This window comes from Mesoplodon mirus (assembly GCF_964341445.2).
Source record: "Mesoplodon mirus genome assembly, chromosome: 7".
In the NCBI taxonomy this organism is placed as follows: Eukaryota; Metazoa; Chordata; class Mammalia; order Artiodactyla; family Ziphiidae; genus Mesoplodon; species Mesoplodon mirus.
In genome coordinates, this window is record NC_138983.1 from 32,309,176 (window position 1) to 32,333,488 (window position 24,313).

At 35.0% G+C, this 24,313-nt stretch overlaps 1 protein-coding gene across 1 annotated transcript in view; it reads right to left on the reverse strand.

Moving 5' to 3' along the window:
- Positions 1 to 24,313, reverse strand: part of ANO3 (anoctamin 3) — a gene marked incomplete at both ends in the record, with an annotated part of 394,349 nt that overhangs the window by 137,774 nt on the left and 232,262 nt on the right. The window contains 1 exon segment of the mRNA XM_082629094.1: positions 19,966 to 20,084. Coding sequence (XP_082485220.1) covers positions 19,966 to 20,084 — 119 coding nt within the window.

The window sequence follows — 24,313 nt, forward strand, 5'->3', positions numbered from 1 at the left end:
TTCCCTATAGTTCTTGGAGAACATACCAGAGTGGAATTCAGCTTTGGGATCTTGTTCCTCACTGTGTCTGTTGTTATAGACAAAAGGGTGGGGGATTCTGATTGGCATTCTTAGGGTAGGGAAAGAGGGTCAATACCACCTGAATGTCAAAGGAAGTGATGTTTGGGTAAAACAACAGGAAAAGTCCATTATATATCTTTATATCAATAGGCAAAGTTTTATCTAATTTCATTTGAATTAGGCAGAAAACAAAGCCTATTCCAGGTGAGAGTGATGAGGTATTTTCATCTTGTTTTAATGCAAAGAATACAATGAGATCGAGGATATGTGATACTGGAGTTCCCTAAACTTTTTCCAGCTTTTTAGGGAGGAGCGTCTGAGTCTTTGTAGTCTCAGCAGCTCATGTGGATTAGACTTGCTGGGTCAGGGGATCCCAGACCAGGCATGGGGAATACCACAATTTTATATTCTGATGTTTTATTTATTGTTATGCCATAGGCCCACTTTTTAGTGGTGCAAGGTGGCCATGTCCTACTGCACTGTTAAATAGCTGAACAGTATTCAGTTTTATCATTCTATCATTTATTTACCTTCTACTGAAGAATATTTTGGCTTAATTTGCTAAACTATTCTTTGCTATGATTCATCATGATTCAATGAATATCCTTGTTCATACATCCCTATTAACCTCTCTAACTGTTTTATTCATATGAATTCCTAGAATTAAAATTACTCAAAATTTTATCCAATTTCAAAGACAAACTTGATTTCCTCCTTCTTCATAAACTTTATCTAAACTCTTAAGGCCACAGTAATAACTCTATTCCACCTAAAGCTGTAAAGTTTTCCTAATATTCTCTTTCATGTTCACTCATTTAACAAGTTTATTGTGAGTTCCTGTTATGAGGCAGATTCCGTGCAAGGGGCTGATGTAATTACAAAGAAAAATAATCCATGATCCCTAACCTTTGAGAGACTAATTTAGTCTAGTAGACAGAGAGGAGGACAAGTAATTACAATTTGGTGTGATTTGGGCTGTACCAGGGGTGAGTGCAAGAGCTGTGAGAACAAAGATAAAGTGACTGTCTGGAGAAGAAAGGAAAAGTCTTCTCTTCAACAAATGGTACTGGAACAACTAGACATGCAAAACAAAAATGCAAAACAAAACAACTAATGGAGACAGACTTTACACTCTTCACGAAAATAATTTCAAATGGATCATAGACTTAAATGTAAAATATAAAACTATAAAACCCTTACAAGATAACATGGAAGAAAACCTATATGACCTCGGATATGGTGATACCATTTTAGATACAAAACCAAAGACATGATCCCTGAAAGAAATAATGCATAGCTAGACTTCAGTAAAATTCTGCTCTGGAAATAGACAATATCAAGAGAATTAGAAGGCAAGGTATAGACTGGGAGGAAATATTTTCAAAAGACATATCTGATAAAGACTTTTTATCCAAAATAAAGAACTCGTGAAACTCAATATTAAAAATCCAATTAAAAATGGTATGTGATCACTTAACAAATACCTTTTCAGAGAAGATCTACAGATGGCAAATAAGTATATGAGAAAATTCTCCACATCATATGCCATCAGGGAAATGCAAATTAAAACAACAATGACGTACCATTACACATCTGTTAGCATGGCCAAAATCTGGAACACTGACAACAGTATGCTGGTGAGGACTGTGGAGCAACAGGAATTCTCACTCATTGCTGGTGAAAATGCAAAATGGTACAGCTACTTTGGAAGACAGTTTGGGAGTTTCTTACAAGACTAAACATAATCTTACCATATGATCCAGAAATTGTTCTCCTTGGTATTTACCCAAAGAAATTAAAAACCTATGTCCACACAAAAACCTGCATGTGGATGTTCATAGCAGCTTTATTAATAATTGCCCAAAATTGGAAGCAACCAAGATGTCCTTCAGCAGGTGAATGGATAAAAAAAAACTGTGGTACAGCCAGACAATGGAATATTATTCATCATTAAAAGTAAATGAGTTATAAAGCTATGAAAAAGATAAAGAGGGATCTTAAATGGATATTGCTCAGTAAAAGAAACCAATCTGGAAAGCCTATATACTGTATGATCCCAACTATATGACATTCTGGAGAAGACAAAGCTTCGGAAACCACAAAAACACTAATAATAAGATCTGTGGTTGCTGGCAAGGGGGCAAGAGTAAGGGAGAGATGAATAGGCAGAGCACAGAGGATTTTTAGGCAGTGAAAATGCTCTGTATATTACTATAATGCTGTATAAATGTCATTGTACATTTATTCAACCCATAGAATGTACAATATCAAGAGTGAACCCTAAGGCAAACTGTGGACTTTGGGTGATTATGATGTGCCAATGTAGGTTGATCCTTAGTAAAAAAAAATGTACCATTCTGGTGAGTGATGCTGATAATGGGGGAGACTATGCATGTGTGGGGGCCGGGGGATATGGGGAATCTCTGTTCCTCCCTCTTAATTTGTTGTAAATCTAAAATTGCTGTAAAAATAGACTTTAAAAAGTGGTATGTGACTTGATTCCTGAAAAATGAATAGAAGAAAGGGGAGAAAACTCTGCATGCAAAGGCACAGGTCATGGAAATGGGAGAGTGTATTCAAGACCTATTAGGGTGTTGGTCGTGTTAGGAGAAATTGGTACCTGAAAGGACTGTCAAAGAACATAAAGGATGGTTCTTATGCACTCTAACATTTGAGTCAGAGTTGCTCTTATGTCCCTATTCTTATCCTCCCCAACTAACTACAAACTCTTTGATGACTGAAACTATACTTTATTCATTTTATATCCACTATACTTTGGATAGTGCTATATCCATATACTTTGTATATATGCATGTGTAGGCGCCGACACACACACACACACACACTCACACACGAATGACTCAATTAGTCATTCAACTTGTGGCTGTCTTCTCAAAGTCACAGTTTTTTCTTTTCAGTGATATATGTGAATTTGGAAATGTTATAATAATGTGCATTTTTTCTTATTGCATAAAAAATAAAGGGAATAAAAAATCACCTACAGTCCTAGTACTATACTTGGTGACTCTCTCACACACACAAACAAGTATAATTTTGATTTCAAACCTGCTTTCTTTTTTCCCTTCTTCACATGTCACTTTAATCAACCTCACTGGGAACTTTTAATAACTGTCATCTCTGTAATCATACATCTATACACGTTTTGATGTTGGAAACGGATGTATCCACCTTAACTGCAAGCACTCCTGGCTAAACCACCATCATCTCTCAGCTGGGATGCTATAACGCCACCTTACTTCCATCACTGTTGCCCCACTCTCATGTACAGAGTGATCTTTTGAAAACAGAAATCTGTTGAAAACCCTTTAAACTTAATAAAATCCAGACTCCCCAGCATAGGCCACCTGTAATGGTGTGCTTGCTCACCTCTCTGTCTCCTCTCATTTCGGCCATCCTGGTGTTCAGTCTCTGTGTTCCTGCCACACAGGCTATGTGTCAGTTTCTTTCCCAAGTTCTTTCCCACCTCAGGGCCCTCATAGAGGCCCCTCTCTGCCTGGAATGCCTCTTTCTCCCACTCCTCCCTCGGCTGCCTTCTCACCTTTCAGTTCTTGCCTTTAAAACCTTCTGAGGGCTTCCCTGGTGGCACAGTGGTTGAGAGTCCACCTGCCGATGCAGGGGACACAGGTTCGTGCCCCGGTCCGGGAAGATCCCACATGCTGTGGAGCGGCTGGGCCTGTGAGCTATGGACGCTGAGCCTGCGCGTCCGGAGCCTGTGCTCCGCAACAGGAGAGGCTGCCACATGAGAGGCCCGCGTACCGCAAAAGAAACAAAAACAAAACAAAACAACCTTCTGAGAGGTTGCCTCCCTGATCACCCCAAGTAGCTCCTCTTCTACTACCTAATGACCCACTCAATGACAACTTGTAAATAGTTATTTACTTGTTGGTTTACTATTTATTTTCTGACTCTTCCACTAGATGACTACAAGCTTTGCAAGGGTAGGAATTCTGCCTGTTTTATTCATCAAGGAATATCCAGACTTAGTACAGGGTCTGGCACATGATAGGCTCTCAAAATGCAGAGTACACTGGAGATATTAAGGGAAGATTTAAGGTAGTGGTTCTCAAATGTGGTACTAGTACCAGCAGCATCAACATCACCTGAGAACTTGTTAGAAACACAAATTCTCCGGTCTCAACTGGAATTATTGTTATCAGAAACTCTGGGGTTAGAGCTCTGTCATCTGTTTTTTAACAAGCCCTACAGGTGATTTTGATGTTCCCAGTCTGACAACCACTGTTGTAAGGTGTGTGTTTAGAAAAAGAAACATACATATTTTGTTTAAAACTTCCCACAGCTAAAATTTCTTGGGATGTGAAATTTGAACCTTAAATATCACCAAATGTCATCTCTTATTTATTGAGAAAAAAATGCCCACAGATAATTTTAAAAAATATTGTAACCTGACAGTTAGTGAAGTTTTGCTTATAATTTTGCTTTTAAGATAATAAAATACACATACTTCTTATGAATATCAAGTAAAATTATGCAGCATATACTCTTCCTGAAAAGAGTCCTCAAATGTAAAGCTACTTTCCTATTGATGGCTGAGTATTAATTCAGTTAAAATCAGGTATAATTATGGAAAAGTACATTTCCTACTTCTCTCAAGATGGTTCAAACAATGAATTGTTCTGAATGGTGTATCAAACACTTGGTCTTCGAGGTGAATTTTTCCACTAGTAACTTCAGTTATTTTATTTAAGGGGAATCGGTTTTTCACATTTGGAGTGTCCTATGGAATGCAGCTGGTTCATTGAGCAGCACAGTATCAATGGAATTGCAAAGAAGATCGAAAATTAATCACTGAAGTTGAGACTTCAGATTGGATCCAAAACACCTGAGTTACCTGACCTGCATAACTGGATAATTGTGACTCTCAATACCATAGAATAAGGCATATACCCATAGAAAGAATACAAATTATGAAGTAGGTATAAATATTCTTTTCAAAAGTTAAAAAGGAACCAAAGGGAAGAGAAAAACAAAATACTGATTGTATTTCTATAATGTAACAGGCATTAAACTAAGTGCTGTTTTTTAGACTATCTTATATTATTCTCTCTCTACCCATTTTTATTTGCTTAAAATCAAAGTTTTTCTGTCTTTTCTAATAAAAACCAAAAGCCAAGCCTTTCTAGGTAGAATAGTCTATGATGGAGCAGACTGTGGTTTTCTGTTGGGTTCTCAATGAAATAAATACTTTTTTAATATGTGAGCTTTAAATATAATCTTAGTGAAAGTAATTTACCGAGGACACATTTGAGTACAATTTCCTGCTCACTGATTTTTTTATTTTAAATACTATATGATGAATCTTATAAGTACCTATTTTTCTCAGAGAAAAGAACACTTATTTCCATATCAGTGATTATCTATTTTAGGTGATCTAACCTTGAATGAAGATTTAGAAGTTGAACCTCTGTTCTCCAAAGGGAAGCAGTTGACATTTTTAAAAGAAATGAAAATAAAGCCTTCAGAATGGGACAAATTAATTAATTTTATCACCTTTAAAAGCATAAGAAAATAAAGATGGCAGGTTGAAAAACATTTTGTTCCCTAGTTTAAATCACAATAAATTTCATAGTTGTGTCACTTATTTATTTTAACATTTAATGTTATAAGATATGTTTCTTTAAATTCAGATATTTTCTCAGATATTCTACTTTGACTGAAATTATTTACTAAAGCATCTTGTATAATAATTTCTTAAGAACATCTTAAAAAGACATACTTTTACAAGTGATTATATTTCATGTATTTCTGAATCAAGAACAAATTTTAGAGTAGAACTGGTAAATACCTATTTCATTGAAAGCAAAAATCAAATGACTTAAAAATAGTCAAAACTTCAGAGAGGCAGCATCTGTTATGTGAGATTAACACTGATGCTTAAAATATAACAATTTAGATCATATATTTCTTATTTTTAAAAATACATTTCTAGTATTTTGAAAAAACAGATACACTCATCTCCAATTCTGAAATCAATATCTATTATTCTTAGTTGGCTTCTTACATATTTTTAAGAAAACAGAAAAGTAAAAGAGAATTCCTAGATTGATATATTTATTTAAACATACCACAGTCAGAGCTCTGGGTTCAGCTGCATTTGGAATCCTTCATTGCTGACAACAGAGTTTCAAATGACAATCTTCTTTGACACACTCTTCAGCATGACAACAGAAAGTTCTCTCTTCCACCACCTGCTTTTCCCATTAGCTAGAGGGTTACATATTGAACGCTGCACAAAGCATTTGACTGGAGGGTTTTCAGACAACTCTTTAAATGCCTGAGTCTGAATAATGATTAAAAGAAAAAAAAAAAGATAACTCATCTCTTTATAAGAACTTCTATATTGTTTTTTATTACTTTATTTTAAGTGGGGTGTTTATGGGGTCGGGTAGGGGGCTGCCTTCATGTACCCTTGTTTAATAGTGTCTATGTATGATTCACCTAAGTGGCATTTAGTCATATAATGTCAGTGACATTTTGATGATTTTACTGTCAATTTTTAATAATCTATTGCATATTCTTAGGTTATTTGAATTAGTTGGGCAGTTTAACATAAAAGGTGGGAGCTATGTTTCAGTCTAAATAAGAGTGGTCTGACAAACAAAAAGTTTTTTATTGGTGAACCAGTAATTTTTTTATAGAATGGGTTTACTAGGATTGCGTATATATTTTTTCAGCTTTTTTTTTTTTTTTTTTTTTGCATTACGCGGGTCTCTCACTGTTGTGGCCTCTCCCGTTGCTGAGCACAGGCTCCGGACGCGGAGGCTCAGCGGCCATGGCTCACGGGCCCAGCCGCTCCGCGGCATGTGGCACCTTCCCGGACCGGGTCACTAACCCGTGTCCCCTGCATCGGCAGGCGGACTCTCAACCACTGCGCCATCAGGGAAGCCCTATTTTTTCAGCTTTTCATGTAAATTGCCTCATTTTCTTTTTCACTAGAGAAAGGTACAATAATAACATTTGTAATTTCTGAAAAATCCTACAACAGTTAAACTTGATATTGCATTATATTGGTTCTGGGTGGCATATAATGAAAGCAATAGAAGTAACTGCTATCTAAAAATAAAGAAATTAATAAATAAAATTGAAAAATTTTGCCCCTTTGTGGTTAATATTCACATGATGCAATGCAACAGAGGGTTACATTTATTTCTGTCAGGAAAACCTCCACAGGATAGCTTGTAATTGGGACTGACAAGACACTGAACTAAGAATCAGCCACTTAATGGATATGGCCTTGAATTAATCAGCACGCTAAAAACTGATTTTCCAGTTAGGCCCACATAACAGAACATTTTAACTTCACACAAGAGTTTGGAACCTTTAAACAACAAATGGTAGATTACTGTAATCCTTGTGTCTAAACTGCCTGTGGCATCAAGGGATTAATAAATCATATAGGTCTCCATGACTGGGACCCTCATCTGGAATCTTGATTTTCATCTTGCAGAGAAGTCAACAGCCACAAAACAACTTTTTTAAAAATCCACAAGCTTCAGAAGTTATTTAATAAACACAACAGTGCTTTATTTTTGTTGATATTTCCCTTTGAAAATAGTAATAGTTGCTCAAAATAGTCATATTTTGATGGACTCATTTAGTGGCATTAAGAAGTCTGTAGGCCAATGTGAATGGAGGCAAAGGACGTGGGGATGTGAAGCAGCAGGGAAGGTATGAGTATTTCACAATTGATTAGGATTTGAGCACAGGAACCTCAATTTTATACTTTCTTCTTAAACATAAAACATTGAGGAAAGCACGATATTCATGGTCCCTAGTGAACATGAGAATTCCTGAAGGATGCAAACATGTTCTCTAACTACGTGATGTGCTTGTCTCATGGCCTCTACAGGCCCTTTTGTGCACCTTCAATATACTTGGCATAGCGCAGTGTTTAACAGTGTGGTGACCTCTATATACTTCCTGCCTACTGCTTACCTAGCTGTATGAGAACAGGGATACTTAGCCATTCCAAGCCTCCATTTCCTCACCTATGAAAAGGGGATAAAAATATACCCTATTTTTTAGAGATGTGAGTATAAATGAATACAGGTCATCAATAAAATCCCTGAAGGGTCCTTAATAAATGTTAGCAGTTGTAATTATTTAATATTATCATTATTATTAATGTTCCAATTCCCAATCCAGTGTTCCTTCTGCTACATACACAAACTGGAGAGCCTTGAGGTAGGAGATTAATGAAGTAGATTTGACTTCTACTATGTTCAAATAACATTAGTTTTGATCTGATTCCATTGGCTGCCTTCATTTCTCAGCAGGTAGAGAACTGATTTGATGTGAGCCTATCACTGACTGAATGTATAAATATCAAGTAGAACAATTATCTGCACCATTTAACTGGTGTGCCCACACATTAACTTACTGAATTTACTTTCACATCCCATAAACACACATAAAATTTCTGCAGACAAGTTATTGCAGCTCTGGAGCTAAAGTCCTCCAGGGAAGCTTAGGAGATCTCCCAAGATGAGCTAAATACTCACAGGGAAAACCAGCAAGCTGGTGATTCAGGAAGCCTGTTCTGTGTCTAATTACCAAGACATTAGTTCCAGGAGACAGAAAACATCTATGGCATCTTGTTTGTTTTCTGGTATTGGTTATGAAATAAGACTTCCTATATAGGTACATTTTTTTCTATATAGTCTTCAAGGGAACAAAGACATGGATCCTGACAAATCCATTCCTCACCTAAATCTACTCTCATAATTAACATCTCCATGTCTTGATTTCCTAGCCTCCTGCTCTAGACATAGTTGTAGGGGCTTTTGTGGAGGAGGGGAGTAGAGTTTTTTTTTTTCCTGATTTACAAGGGTAGTTCCTACACTGTGTAGCAGATGCAGTTGAAAATATTTAATCTACTGATTATTGTGGAATATCAAGGAGTATACACATTCTCCCTTGTGGCTACTTTTGCTAGAAATATTATTTGTAACCAACTCCCTGTAAATTTTTACTTTTTTGATACAAGAGTAAGTTACAACAGCTCAGTCCACTCCTGGATGCTGTGGGTTAGCCACACAATAATAAAATACAGAACTGCCTACTTCAGGGCAACATTTTAGGGGTTTTGAAAGATATGATTAATATATGTGAGTGTATTTCTTACAGTTAACTATTGAGCGGGAGTCAGAAAAGCATAAGAGTCAAAGAGACATGCTACAATCCAGCTCTGTTCCTGCCTAGCTCAGAGACTGGGCAAGAAACTTACCTCTTTAAACCTTATTTTCTTCATTAGTAAAATGAGACTACCACTACTTACTTTCATTGAGTTATTATGAGAATTAAATTAGATAATGTATATGTATATTTAAAGCTTTCGGTGTGTAAGTGATGAATACTTACTAGGGGAAAACCTAAAATGCTATTTAATGAAGGTTAACAGACTGAAAAGGTAAAGCCCTGTATTGTTCTTGTTTCACCAGTGTAGCAAAGTGGAAAAGCAGTTTTGGAAAATAGAACCATCTTATTTCAAATCCTGGATCAGCCATTTACCTGCTGTGTGAGATTTTAAAATGGGAATGATAATATTGTAATATTTACTTACGGCTTAAATTTAAGAATACATGAAGTAAACTTGATGTCATGTGAATCTGACCAATTGGTGTAATTTTTTGTATACAATTCTAATAATTTTATGTATGAAAAAGAGCTAGATTATTTTTATACAGTTGGTATCAAACAGCACATATTGTATTTTTTAAAACCACCTTCTTATTGTATAATCATACACTGTGATCATTTCCCATCATCCTTAAAGAATTTGGGGACTTATTTTTCAATATAGTATCACCTTGTTTAAAGGCATTAATGCTTTAAATTTCATCTTGATCCTTTAAGTGCTTTATCTTCCCTCCCCCACAAGTCCCTCACTCACAGTGTGAGAAATATCTTTATACACAATTATTTGGGCTAACATCTAGTTACATTTCCTGAATAGATTTCTAGAAGTGGGTCAAAAGGAAAGATTATTTTAAGGCTTTTAATCCTTATTGTTAAATTACTTTCCAGAAAATTTGGATCAATATACATATCTACCAGCAAGAAATAAAAGCAACAGTTTATAGTGTCAATTCTGAGTTTTATTTAAAAAAATTATAATTTGGTTTTAAAAAAGTTGCTTACATTTGTATTTCTGCAATTACTAGTACCGCTAATCATTTTACATGTTAAAATTATATTGTTTTTCAATGATTTTTTTTACTCTTGCATTCATCAATTATATTATTATGATGTCTTTGTAGAATAAGAACATTAACCACCCTTTGGTATATTCTTTTTTTTAATTAATTAATTAATTTATTTATTTATTTATTTTGGGCTGTGTTGGGTCTTCGGTGCTGCGCACAGGCTTTCTCAAGTTGCGGCGAGCGGGGGCTATTCTTCGTTGTGGTGCGCAGGTTTCTCATTGCAGTGGCTTCTCTTGTTGCAGAGCATGGGCTCTAGGTGTGAGCGCTTCAGTAGTTGTGGCTCATGGGCTCTAGAGTACTGGCTCAGTACTTGTGGCGCACAGGCTTAGTTGTCCCGCGGCATGCAGTATCTTCCCGGACAAGGGCTTGAACCCATGTCCCCTGCCTTGGCAGGCGGATTCTTAACCACTGCGCCACCAGGGAAGCCCTCCTTTGGTATATTCTAGTATGTCAGCTCATCATCACATCTTAAGTTTATCTCTTACTTCTTAATTTTATTGTAATTTTGATACTGGTTAGTATCTAAATAGCTCTATCAAGATTTCCATGATTAATTTTATTGTTGGTGTAGAAAAGCCATTTAGAAATGACATTCTTCTAGCCTGTGATTAGAAAAAAATGCTAATTTTATTTTTACATATTAATTTTGAATTGATTAACTATCTTCAGTTCATTTTGGTGTAAAATGTGAGGTAGGCATCTGAAAACATTTTAACCCCTACCAAATTATTGATCAGTTATTGTGAGAACATTTGCACATTATTTTTAAGATCAGTATTCCTTTACAGTTTGAAATGTTACTTTTATCATAATACACACATGCACACACATTTGGGTTTAAGCAATCCATAGATAATGTAGAGCGATTCTGGAAAATCTTATGCTAAATCTTTGGGAAAACACACACTAGCAATTAGCTAGTGTAGAACATTTTCTAGGGAGGGCTTCTGATGGTCAAGGTAGGCAATTAAATGGTACCAGGGAGGGAGTTGCCTCCTATGGCTACAGGGAAGATATGCCTTCCTCAGTATCAAAGATTTTGTAGACAAGACCAGGTATCCTTTTGGCTGCTTAAAAAGGAGTCTTCTTACTACTAGGCAAGAAGATAAATTTAAAACACTAGCTAAAAAGATTAAGAAACCAAGGTGATTTGCTGGATGTCCCATGCTTATATAAAAATTAAATATTTAGCGTATCATTTCCCACAGTGAAATTATCAAATATAAAGAAAGTATTATTTCAGGTCCTAAGTTAGGGAGATATTAACATTTTCTTTAGAAACTATCTCAATAAATGCAAATAAATAGTATTTAATTTCAAGTATAATTCTGTCAATTGAAGCAGCCATATAGGGCTAAGTTTAGTCATTTATCTTGTAGTTTAAGTTAACGTTATCTTACATTTGCTGGGAAAAAGTATGCAAGTTCAGAATATCAGTATATGTATGTGATTTGGAGGCAAAGAACCACTGAGCCAAATTAAACAGTTGCCAATGCCCATGTGAAAGGTGCATTGTAGAAGACTACAGAGGCCATCTCCCTGCACCTTTGCCATCACATGATCTGTGTATCCATTCTTAAGAGAAGATTATTCCTGTTACCAGTTTAGTTAAAGATGAACACCATCTACGAATTCCAGTTGACACAAATTGAATAGCCTTGTGATTTAAATTTAATGAACTGTTAAAATATCTGTATCAAGATTTTCCTGGTCTATGACCTCTTTCCTGTCTGAGTTGATACCCAATGTCTTTTAAGAGGAGAAGTCACTGTAATTTGGAGTATAGATTTATATTCCCAGACATTATTAGCAACATCTGTAGTTATTTTTGGCATTCTGAGGGACAGGAGCAGCAGCAAACTCTTCATTAATGTCTAGTACACAAGCCATGGATTTTGCTTCACAGCTTTGCTCCTTTTAACCTAGATTAATTATAGGCATTCCCTGTCCACATCTAGAGGCCTCAGCTGGTATGTAGGACATGACTCCTTGATGGAGAGAGGGATTTTGTTTCTCAGTACCATCCAGTTGGTTATAGGACCTTATCTTCAAGTGTTATCCACAGTGCTATCTATGCTAATGAGAGAAAGGCAATATATACCCGAACTATCTTAAAAACAATCCCTCTCTCTGACTTTCTTGCAGTCATCTCAGGAGCTCCAGTCTATGAATTCAAAGAATTGTTCCTTTTCTCACATTACATTATACATTTGCTTCCTCAGTTTTCTTGTCCACACATGTGTTACAGAACCTTTTTGTCAAAATGCTAGAAAGGAAATAAACTTGCCTTTAAAAAAGTTAGGTCTTCACCAATTTTAATGGGTGTTTGGGACACTGCTAACAATACACATATGGTTCAACTGAAGGTAATCTTGGAATTCTGCACTTATTTAAAGGTATAAAAAACTACTTTCATAAATAGAGTTTTAAAAAAGATAATTTCAGAAAGTTTTAGATGCCTAGACTTTATGCAATTTAGGTTATGACATTTAAAATATACTCGGGATATATAGAGTTAAATGGATAATATGAGTGTCTGTGGAAAACTCAGGGACAATTTTGCAATTCTTCCCATTCTTTTGATGAAGAATTCACTATATATTAACAATCATTGGTATAAGCAAATATGATATTCTCTAACATTTATGGCTGTCTCCATTATCTATTGCTGAGAAATAAACCATCCCCAAATAATTTTTATTTAGCTCATGATTCTGTGAATAGGTTGGGTCCAGTTGTGCAGTTCTTCTGGTCTCAGCTAGACTTTCTTATGGGTCTGAGTTTCCTGGTCTTTGCCACTGGATTTTCTCACATCTCTGTCTCAGTTGGGGCAACTGGACTCACTAGGCTCTGGTCCACATGGCCTTATCTTCCTGCAGTATAGCTCTGACTTATTCAAATGGTAGAGGAAGAGTTCCAGGAGGAATAATGGGAATGCAAGGTCTTTCGAGTTCAAGGTTCAGCACTGGCACATTGTCACTTCTGCAGCCATTTATCGGTCAAAGCAAGGCCCAAGGCCAGTCTAACAGGGTCATCCTCTTGGATGGGAGGACCTGCAAAGTCTCATTGAAAACAAAGTAGGTATAGGGAAGAGAGAAGGGCTGTGGCCAATTTTTCTATCTACTGCAATGTCCATGAGATATTTAAATATGGCTTTTACTATAAAGCTTGAGGCTAGATAAATCTAGACTTACCCCATATTTAGTATCACCTCTAATTTCTAGAGCCTCTTAGCTTTTTCCATGTATACGTATGCCCACCTCCTGAACTGTATTACAGGGAAATCAAGACCTGTCCGTGTTTGCCATCTTTCTCTGTTCTCTGTCCTACAGTGTCAAACTTTACTTACAGTGGGTTCCAAATAAATGAAAAATGTCCTAATTTATCAATATCACTTCATCATATTAGATATCAGTATCATAGATGAGTTTAATCTCTAAAATATTAAAGAATTTTAGTATAAATGATATGTGCTAAAAGTTAATGATTTGAAACAAAATATTCTAAAGATAATTCATTGTTCTGAGTTCAATTTTAGAGCAAACTGTAGTGTCTTATAAATATATTTGGCTTATAAAATTATCATAAGCAGTGGATATATGATCAAAATAAAATTCACCACACTGATTCGAGATCATTAAGGAAATGTTTGCACAATGACTGACAAAGCAAATTCTCAAGCAGATGTAAAGTCTATCTACACAATGCCCAGTACTCTAGTCAGATGCGTTTCTATATTTATTTGTTTATACTGTTGATAAATTCAACAGAGTTTCTTCATAATTTCAATGTAAGGTACTACTTGGATAGATATGGACTTATCTCCTAGAACCTAGTTTATAGCTGATGGAGAATCTTATTAGAAAACTATATTTGTTTTCTGTAACCCAATACTTGCATTACTTACAATGTAGTTTACATTAGGAATCATTTTCCTCTGTGAGTCTTTGCTCCCTTCCTGTTGACTCTTTATAAAATTGCTCTGTCATCTCTAAAAGGTCATCTCTAAAATGTAACCAAATAACTATTGTGAAGAAATAAAATATCAGTTACATTGTATAATATGCATGGGACAGGTTGCAACCAGTACAATTATCCCAAGCAAATAATGTGAGGCACAGATCATCAGCTATAAAATTATATACATACAGATTAATACATGCTAATTTAAACCATATGAAAGTTGCCATTTTGTAGGTCACAAATGAATGAATATTGTCAATTTCATAAGACAAACCTTAAAATACACACACATATAAATGTGTATACACATATATATATGCGTATCATTTAATGATGGGTTGGAATAAGAGGAAGGTCAGCAAAGTTATAAATTGAAGGTATCCAGATGCTAGGTCAAACAATAGATATATAGGTCATTGCTTTTTTGAGATTCTCTCTGATAAATGTACACAAAGACTATATCTAAGAAGATTATTTTGCCCTTCATTTATAGATAAGCTTTGCAAGCAAGTAGCCTAGTTAACTGGATTTTAAATATCTTTTTTTTTTGTAATAGAACCATTTGTGCAAATTGGATTTGTGCCACACCCTAACCTATGAAATGGATAAAAGTGGACATATTTACATAGATGCTAAAAGAGTGAATCCAAAAACATCTAGGTGATGCATTACATTTTCAAACTTGAATAGAAGTGCAGTAAGACTAACAGGACATTAGGCTAGGATTTCTTGGATTGAACAGCTGTGGTATGTTACCATCATCACACATTATTCTCTTATTTTTCTGTCAAAAACAAAACATGCATGCAGGTTTAACATTTCTTCTTAACTTTACTATTCTAAAGTTCAAGTCTAGTCAAAGCAAGATTTGGGAAGTGGCTACTGTTGAGCAGAAATGAAGTGGCGGGTATCATTGGTGGCATGTGCTAAATTTTAGAGAAGCTGATAACACAAATTTTGCTTAATCATAGTTCATTTTCTAATTATGTGAAACATATCGTGTTTGTCTTCCCATTCACTGGTGCAATAAGTACCTCAAGGAACAACATCTGCTTTTTCTCAACTTTTCTTATAACTTGTCTCAGGCTCAGGTCTCTTGAAACAATGCTTTACAGATAGGAGAGACTCTGCTATTCCAATCAGACAGACATAGGGAGGCAGATGAAGTAAACAGAGAGAGAGAAACTCCTGATTTGTGAAGATAACCTAAGTATTATCAGCATAAAATTGTAAACCCCCTTTAAGAAAACCAAACCAAAGAGGAATGAATAAATCTCACACAAACATTTGTTTCTGTATCTACTTACTACAGTTCAGAATCCTTATAACAGTAATGTTTAAATTGTGCCATATTTCTTCACTAACACATTGATGGTGACTAATGAAGGGATTTGCAAAATTAATCCAGGTCAAACTAAATCAAACATCACAGAAAAATATATTTTCAGGGAAGTGATTATTGGTTATTGTCAATGCAGTGATGCCAAAAGCTAAGTCATTCCTTGGGTTAAATTGCATTTAATATCCAAATTTCTTTTACAAAGTCATTCCCACTTTAATCAATAAGAAGAAATTTTTAAAAAGTGAGTTTGGACTGTGTCAGAATTTCTATTGGAAAGCATCAAAAGGGGATGGTATTCGGTGCTGGATGACCATACTCAGATGCTTTGAAGAATCCGCAAAAGAATTTTAAGAATGGTGGGATTGCTGGAGCCAGGGATTTTTAAAACCAAACCCCAACCCAGTGACTCATTTGCTGATGAACTATAGTTTCAATGAGGTGTTCTCAACCTCCAAGTTGTTATAAAAACCTTCCATATAGTCCAATATCTGTAAACCAATCAATGTGATACACCACATTAACAAACTGAAAAATAAAAATCATATGATCAGCTCCACAGATTCAGCAAAAGCTTTCGACAAAATTCAACATCCATTTACAATAAAAACTCCTACCAGGGACTTCCTGGTGGTGCAGTGGTTAAGAAGCCGCCTGCCAATGCAGGGGACATGGGTTCGAGCCCTGGTCTGGGAAGATTCCACATGCCTCAGAGCAACTAAGCCCATGCACACAAGTACTGAGCCTGTGTTCTAGAGTCCAGGAGTCACAACTACTGAGCCCGCATGTCACAACTACTGAAGCCCACGCACCTAGAGCCTGTGCTCCGCAACAAGAGAAGCCACTGCAATGAGAAGCCTGCGCACCACAACGAAGAGTAGCCCCCACTTGCCACAACTAGAGAAAGCCCACACACAGCAATGAAGACCCAATGCAGCCAAAAATAAATAAATAAATAAATAAATGAATCTATTAAAAGAATAAGAATAAAAAATAAAACCTCCCACCAAAGTGGGTATAGAGGGAACATACTTCAATATATATGACAAACCTACAGCTAACATCATACTCAACAGTGAAAAGCCCAAAGCATTGATTCTATGATCAGGGACAAGACAAGGCTGCTCATTCTCACCACTTTTATTCAATGTAGTATTGGAAGTCCTAGCCACAGCAATCAGACAATAAAAACAAATAAACGGAATCCAAATTGGAAAGGAAGAAGTAAAACTGCCAATATTTGCAGGTGATATGATACCGTACATAGAAAATCCTAAAGATACCACCCAAAAAATTACTAGAACTCATCAATGAATTCTGAAAAGTTGCAGGATACAAAATTAATATATGGAAATATGTTGCATTTCTATACACTAACAACAAACTGACAGAAAGAGAAATTAAAAAAAAATCACATTTACAACTGCATCAAAAAGAATAAAACACCTAGGAATAAATCTACTTAACAGTGTAAAAGGCTTATACTTGTAAAACTGACACTGATGAAAGTAAGCGAAGGGTACACAAACAGATGGAAAGATATACAATGCTCATGGATTGAAAGAATTAATATTGTTAAAACGACCATAGGGCTTCCCTGGTGGCGCAGTGGTTGAGAGTCCACCTGCCGATGCAGGGGACACGGGTTCATGCCCTGGTCCGGGAGGACCCCACATGCCGTGGAGCAGCTGGGCCTGTGAGCCATGGCCGCTGAGCCTGCACATCTGGAGCCTGTGCTCTGCAACAGGAGAGGCCACAACAGTGAGAGGCCCGTGTACCGCAAAAAAAAAAAAAAAAAAAAGAAAAGAAAAAAAAATGACCGTACTACTCAAGGCATTCTACAGATTCAATGCAATCTCTATCAAAATACCCATGGCATTTTTCACAGAACTAGAACAAATAATTCTAAAATCTGTATGGAAACATAAAAGACCCCAAATAGCCAAAAACAATCTTGAGAAAGAAGAGTAAAGCTGGAGTTATCATGCTATATGTGATTTCAAACTATACTACAAAGCTAAAATAATCAAAACAGTATTGTACTGGCACAAAAACAGACACACAGATTAACAGGACAGAATAGAGAGCCCAGTAATTAACCCACACTTGTATGGGCAATGATTCTGTGACAAAGGATACAAGAATATACAATGGGAAAAGACAGTCTCTCCAATAAATGATGTTGGGAAAACTGGACAACTACATGCAAAAAAGTCAAACTGGGCTGCTTTCTCACATCATGCACAAAAATAAATTAAAATGAATTAAAGACTTAAATGTAAGACCTGAAGCCATGAAAATTCTAGGACAAAATACAGGCAGTATGCTCTTTGACATTAGTCTCAACAATATTTTCTGAACATGTCTCCTTAGGCAAGGGAAACAAAATAAAAAATAAACAAATGGGACTACATTATATTAAAAAGCTTTTGCACAGTAAAATAAACTATCAACAAAATAAAAAGGCCACCTACTGAATGAGAGAAGACGTTCGCAAACAATATTTCCATTAAGTGGTTAATATCCAAAATACACATAGAACTCATATCAAAAAAACAAAAAACTCCTATTAAAAAATGGGCAGAGGATTTGAATAGACATTTTTCCAAAGAAGACATACAGATAGCCAACAGGTACATGAAAAGATACTCAGCATCAGTAATTATCAGGGAAATGCAGATCAAAATGACAATGAGCTATCACCTCACACATGTCAGAATGGCTGTTAGCAGAAAGACAACAAATAACAAATGTTGGCAAGAATGTGGGGAAAAGGGGACACTTGTGCACTTTTACTGGAAATGTAAACTGGTGCAGCCACTACGGAAAAACAGTATGGAGACTCCTCAAAAAAATTAAAATCAAACTACCATATGATACAGCAATACCACTCCTGGGTATTTGCCTGAAGAAAACAAAAACACTAACTAGAAAAGATATATGCACCCCTATGTTCATTGCACCCTTATTTACAATTGCCAAGATGTGGAAGCAACCTATGTGCCCATCAATAGAAGAATAGATAATAAAAATGTATATATATTATATGGAATACTACTTAGCCATAAGAAGAATGAAATCTTGCCATTTGTGACAACATGCATGGACCTAGAGGGTATTATGCTTAGTGAAATAAGTCAGACAGAGAAAGAAAAATACTGTATGATTTCACTTATATGTGGAATCTAAAAAACAAAACAAATGAACAAATATAAAACAGAAACAGAGTTATAGATGGAACAAACAGGTGGTTGCCAGACAGGAAGGGGATGAGGGGAGGAAAGAAATAAGTGAGGGAGATTAAGAGGTACAAACTTCCAGTTGCAAAATAAATGAGTCATGGGTATGAAATATACAGTGTGGGGAATATAGTCAATAAGTATGTAATATCTGTATATGGTGACATATCATAACTAGACTTATCATGGTGATCATTTTGAAACATATAAAAGTACCAAATCACTGTTTTGTAATAGAAACGAACATGGTGTTGTAGGTCAGTCATACTTTAAAGACAAACAAAACAAAGAATCTCATAGAAAAAGAGATCAGATTTATAGTTAATAGAGGTGGGAAGTGGGTGAGGGGGAATTGGATGAAGGCAGTTACAAGGTAAAAACTTCCAGTTATAAGATAATTAAGTACTAGGGATGAAAGGATAAAACATGATAACTGTGACGAACACTGCTGTATGCCATATATGAAAGTTGTTAAGAGAGTAAATTCTAAGAGTTCTTATTACAAGAAAAAATATATATATTTCTCTTTGTTTGATTTTGCATCTATATGAGACAATGGATGCTCACTGAACTTATTCTGGTAATCATTTCATGATGTATGTAAGTAAAAAATTATACTGTACACCTTAAACTTATAAAGTGCTGTGTCAATTATATCTCAATAAAACTGAAAGAAAAACAAAAAATTTTGTCAAGTAGACAACATGATTCTAATTCTACAGATGACGAAAACAAGGCTAAGTGAGTTATTTAACCTGCCAAGTTACCATAACTATAAGTACTGGAACTGTAATTCAAATCTTGGTCCACTTGATACTAAAATCCATGTTCTCATTAAAACATGGTGCCTTTCAAAAAACAAGAAACATGAAGGAATAAGCCTCTAAAGAAAATATTACTGAATAATTTCATGTTTCAGAATGTTTATATAATTCTGTTTGATAGTATAAATGAATACGATGTCTACACATAACTTCTTAATTTTAAGTCCTTAAGATATATATTAACCTGTGTGGCCTCTTATTCTCTCCAGCACAATATCGATTAAAATTGAAAATAACTGAATGGATTTAGAAGTTATAGTCTTCAAATGACTTATTGATTGTTTAGTTTGCATTACCTTAGGCAATCTGGGCTTGGGTTCAGAATTATTTGGGGGGACAAAGTCTTTAATGAGGCGAGATCGGTCATAATTAGCATGTTCTGATTCATCCGTGTAATCCTTATCTTTTCCTAGGGCTAGAAAAGAGAAAGAGAAAATTACATCCATTTTTATCCTTCTTCCTTTTCTCTCTCTTTAAATATACTAAGCTCTCTTTTTTCATGTTTTCCCAAGGTAACCAGGTATAACTAGGTATAATTTTCATATGACCCATGCATCTAATAAATAAGCAAAAAAAAATGGTAGTAATATGGAATCTTGCCTGTTATTGGATTAATGTCAACACTCCAGTAACTTGCAAAAAAATTAAATGCATCTCTGTTATTTAATGTACTTATAAACTTTTTGAAAACAAAATTAGAGTCATGCAAACGCCATTGGACACATCATTTCTTTTGAACTTGAAGATCGAGATATTTGCAAGAATTCAATAGAATTTTGCTTTTTTTAAAGCAAATTTTAAGCATTTATTTGCTTAATTAAAAAAAACTATTGATTTTGGTCATTTATTTTTTTTTAATTTGCAGTTTTATAAATGTGAATTTGAAAAGAGTAAGAAGTCTGAGAAATCATAGAAGAAAAGCTAACAAACTTTACAAGAAAGATTTAAAAAATATTAGGAGATTGAAATGAAACCACAACAGCAAAAAAGGAGGAAGAACATTGAAATATGGCAATTACCACTGGAATAATCAGAAAGGGTAAGCCACAAACATAAATCACATGTAAGAACTTATATGAATAATGAGCAAGCCATAATCAATGTAAAAGAGTATAAAATAGGAAATATCCATGGTGGTTGGGATTTGTGTTCCAGGTGATACAAGTATCTCTTCAAATTCAAAAAGATTCCTAAATATTTAGTCTTTTCAAATAAATTAAAATGTTTTGGAATTATTTTATTCAATGTGTTGATACTTATCAACAACGAATTTTGACATAGACAACTATATATAGTGTTTTCAAGAGTTCATTTGTGTGACTTAGCATTGTAACAAAATAAAATAATTTTGTTTACACTACATGCATTAGTTTCTTTTATTAGTAATGCTTAAACTCTTCTATAACATATAGAATGTGATGCACAGCTAGCAGTATCAGGTTATTAGCAGTGGTATGAACTAAGAATGAACAGATCACAGTACATCTTAGGATGTAATTAATTACCAATCATGTTAAAATGCTCTAGGCATTTGAGTTATACCTACAGCTATTAATAATAGCTATCACTGATTGATGGTTAACATTTGCTGAGCACATACTAAGAGCCAAAAAGTTTATATACATAATTTCCTTTAATCCTTATAACAACTCTATGAAGTGTGTATGATTTTTACCTACACTTAATAATAAATAAACTAAGACATATGGAAATTAAGTAGCATGGCACAATCACTAAACCAGTAGGGGGTGCATCAAAAACATCCAGATTGACTCTGAAGCTGATGTTTGTGAATATATCGATACTATAATGTTTCCCTAGATTTAGGTAAATTACATTTCATTTATTTAACAATTATTTATTAAACACCTATGATATGCCAGATATTCTTTTAGGACATATAGCAGGAAACAGAACCCTGCCTTCATGGAAGATTCAAGTAAGAGAAGGAAAAACAATAAGCAACAACAAAAAATACATAAAATGTTAGGTGTGCTTTGTGGTCAGTGCATTGGAGAAAAATACAGTAAGGAGGAAAGATGCAGGTGTACAAGTTGGAGAGAACAGATGTTATTTTAGTACAGAGGATTGTAGTAACATTTGGGCAAAGACCCGATGAGGTGAGGCAGTAAGCCACACAGGTAAAGTGGAGGAAGAATGGTCTAGATGGAGAGAGTAAAAAATGTAAACACCAATAGGTAAATGGCATACGCTATTGAGGAGAGGGCACTGGCCTGTGGGTCACAAGACCATCATTTCTCATCCTAAATCTGCCATGTCCTAACCAAGTAATTTCCTTTCCCTGAGAATCTGTTTCTTCATCTGTAAAACAGAGATTTTTGAAGAAGTTCTCAAAGAGTCCTCAAACTCTAAAAGTTATTTGATTACTAATTTAATGTTTATAAAAGATAAAATTCCATTTATGTTAATTAATGCATTTCATTTCCCATGGAACACAGTAAATAAAATTTATAGAAGTTTTTCACTCATTTAAATCTTATTACACTCACAATTTAATTTTTATGCAGAGGTTTTTAAATTTTGTTTAGTTTGACTTTCTTTCTTTTCTTTGTCTTTAATTCTTATGACACAGACATTCCTGGAATAAGAACATACCTACATCATCATCTTGCTGGAGGAAAGCTCAGTTTTAAAAGACGTGCCAAATGCCACAAATTTCACAAAAACTTTTCAAATCTTCTTCTGTTCCTTCTTGATCCAAGGCCCCAACTAGAGCTGCTCATTTTTCTCTTCCAAATTGCATCATATTTTTCCCCTTTTTCCCTCTCTTCTCTATTCTTTTCCCTCCCTTCCTCCCTTGTCCTCTCTCTTCATCTTTTCCTTCCTTGTTTTTTTTTTTCTTTTTCTTTTTATGGCTCCTTTTATTTTTCTGAATTTAGAAAAAATTCTCCTAGGGCCATGTTCTCTTAATTATTTTTTTTTAATTTACTACAGAGTCCAGTACAGCTGGATCATTAGTAGATGAGTTAATTAAAAGAAGAAGGAAAAAATGTACTTATTTTGGAAAATCTTGATCCTAAATGATATAATTTTAAATTCCCTTTTATTGTTAGGAATGTAGATATGTTTATCTTTCTTATTGTCATTTTCCTTGACATTACACAAAAGGATTCTTCTGTTATATAACAATAGCTTTCTTTTTTTTACTACTATCAAGATTGCAAACTCCTGTCCTCATAGTGTAAATGGTACCACTGTCTTTCACAATGTTCATACAATGTTCCTCAGCTTAGAAACTAGAAATCTCTATCCTTAGTGACTTAGTATGTATTATTCCTGAATATAGAAAGGTCTTAAAGTTGTTTGTGTTCTTTTTTAAAATACTTGATTTTTTTCTCACACTAACTTTATACACAGTATTACTTACAGTAATTTTTTTTAACATGGATAGCTAATAATTACTTAATGTATCAGGTATCCTTCATTCATTAAATTAATATATTAAGTTCTGCCGTGCAGTGTACCAGAGACTATTCCAGGTTGAGGATACAGTAGGAACCACAATGAACAAAAATCTTTACCTTCATGAAGTCGACAGTGATGAAATTAAGGAAAAAACAAATATACTTACATATTAGAAGGTCATGTCATCAATAAAGAAATATAAAGAAGGGCAAGGAGATAAAGAGTATGGGAAGGGCAGAAATTTGCAATTTTAAATAAAATTGTTTAAAAATGGCTTCCCTGAGGTAAAATTGGAGCAAAATTGCCAATTGGTAATATCATCACAGGCAAAGCGTACAACAAATGCAAAGGCCCTGAGGTGGGAGCATGCTTTCCTTGTCTGTGAACAGACAAGGAGATCAGTGTGGCAGTGAGAAGTGAGCAAGGGTGAGAGTGGCAGAATATCCTGTAGAGTGGTAATGGAGGAAGTGGGAGCACATCAGGATTGGGGCCATTAGAAAGATTTTGGTTTTCATCCTGAGTTAAACAGAGTGCCACTGGATGAATTTGAGCAGAGGATGACATAATCTCTCTTAGATTTTAACAAAATTACTCTGATTGCTGAGATGAAGATAGGTTGAAAGGGCCAACGGCAAAGGCAAAGAGACTAGTCAGGAGCTATTTCAACAATCAGGGAGAGAGGATGTGGTTTGCATCAGGGTGGTAGCAAGACTGAGAAATGATCAGATTGAGAATATATTTTTAAGGGAAAACTAACAGAATTCTATTGGTCATGGTGTATGAAAGAGAGACTTCAACAATAATCCTAATGTTTTTGGCTTGAGTAATGGGAAGGGTGCCATTTTTCACATAATATTTTACTAAATCCTTTAAAGGTATTGTTACCAGCCTCCAATAGCATGAGGAAATTTAGGCAGTTACCTAGGATATAACATTTAGTGTATGGCAGAATTAGAGTCCAGGAAATCTGGCTCTAAACCTTACATTCCCAGCTACTATGTAACATTGCTTCTTGTAGTATTGGAGAGATGATGATTTTGGAAACTTTGAGGCAACAAAATATTTACAAATGAAAAAAAAGTGGGTTATTAAAAAATGCAGTATACTTGTTGAATGAAAAATGGGTGACATTTTTAGATTATAGACATAGCTCTCTATCTTCCTGAAGTTGACAATGATGTATACATAAATATTAAAATCCCAATAGATAATGATAAA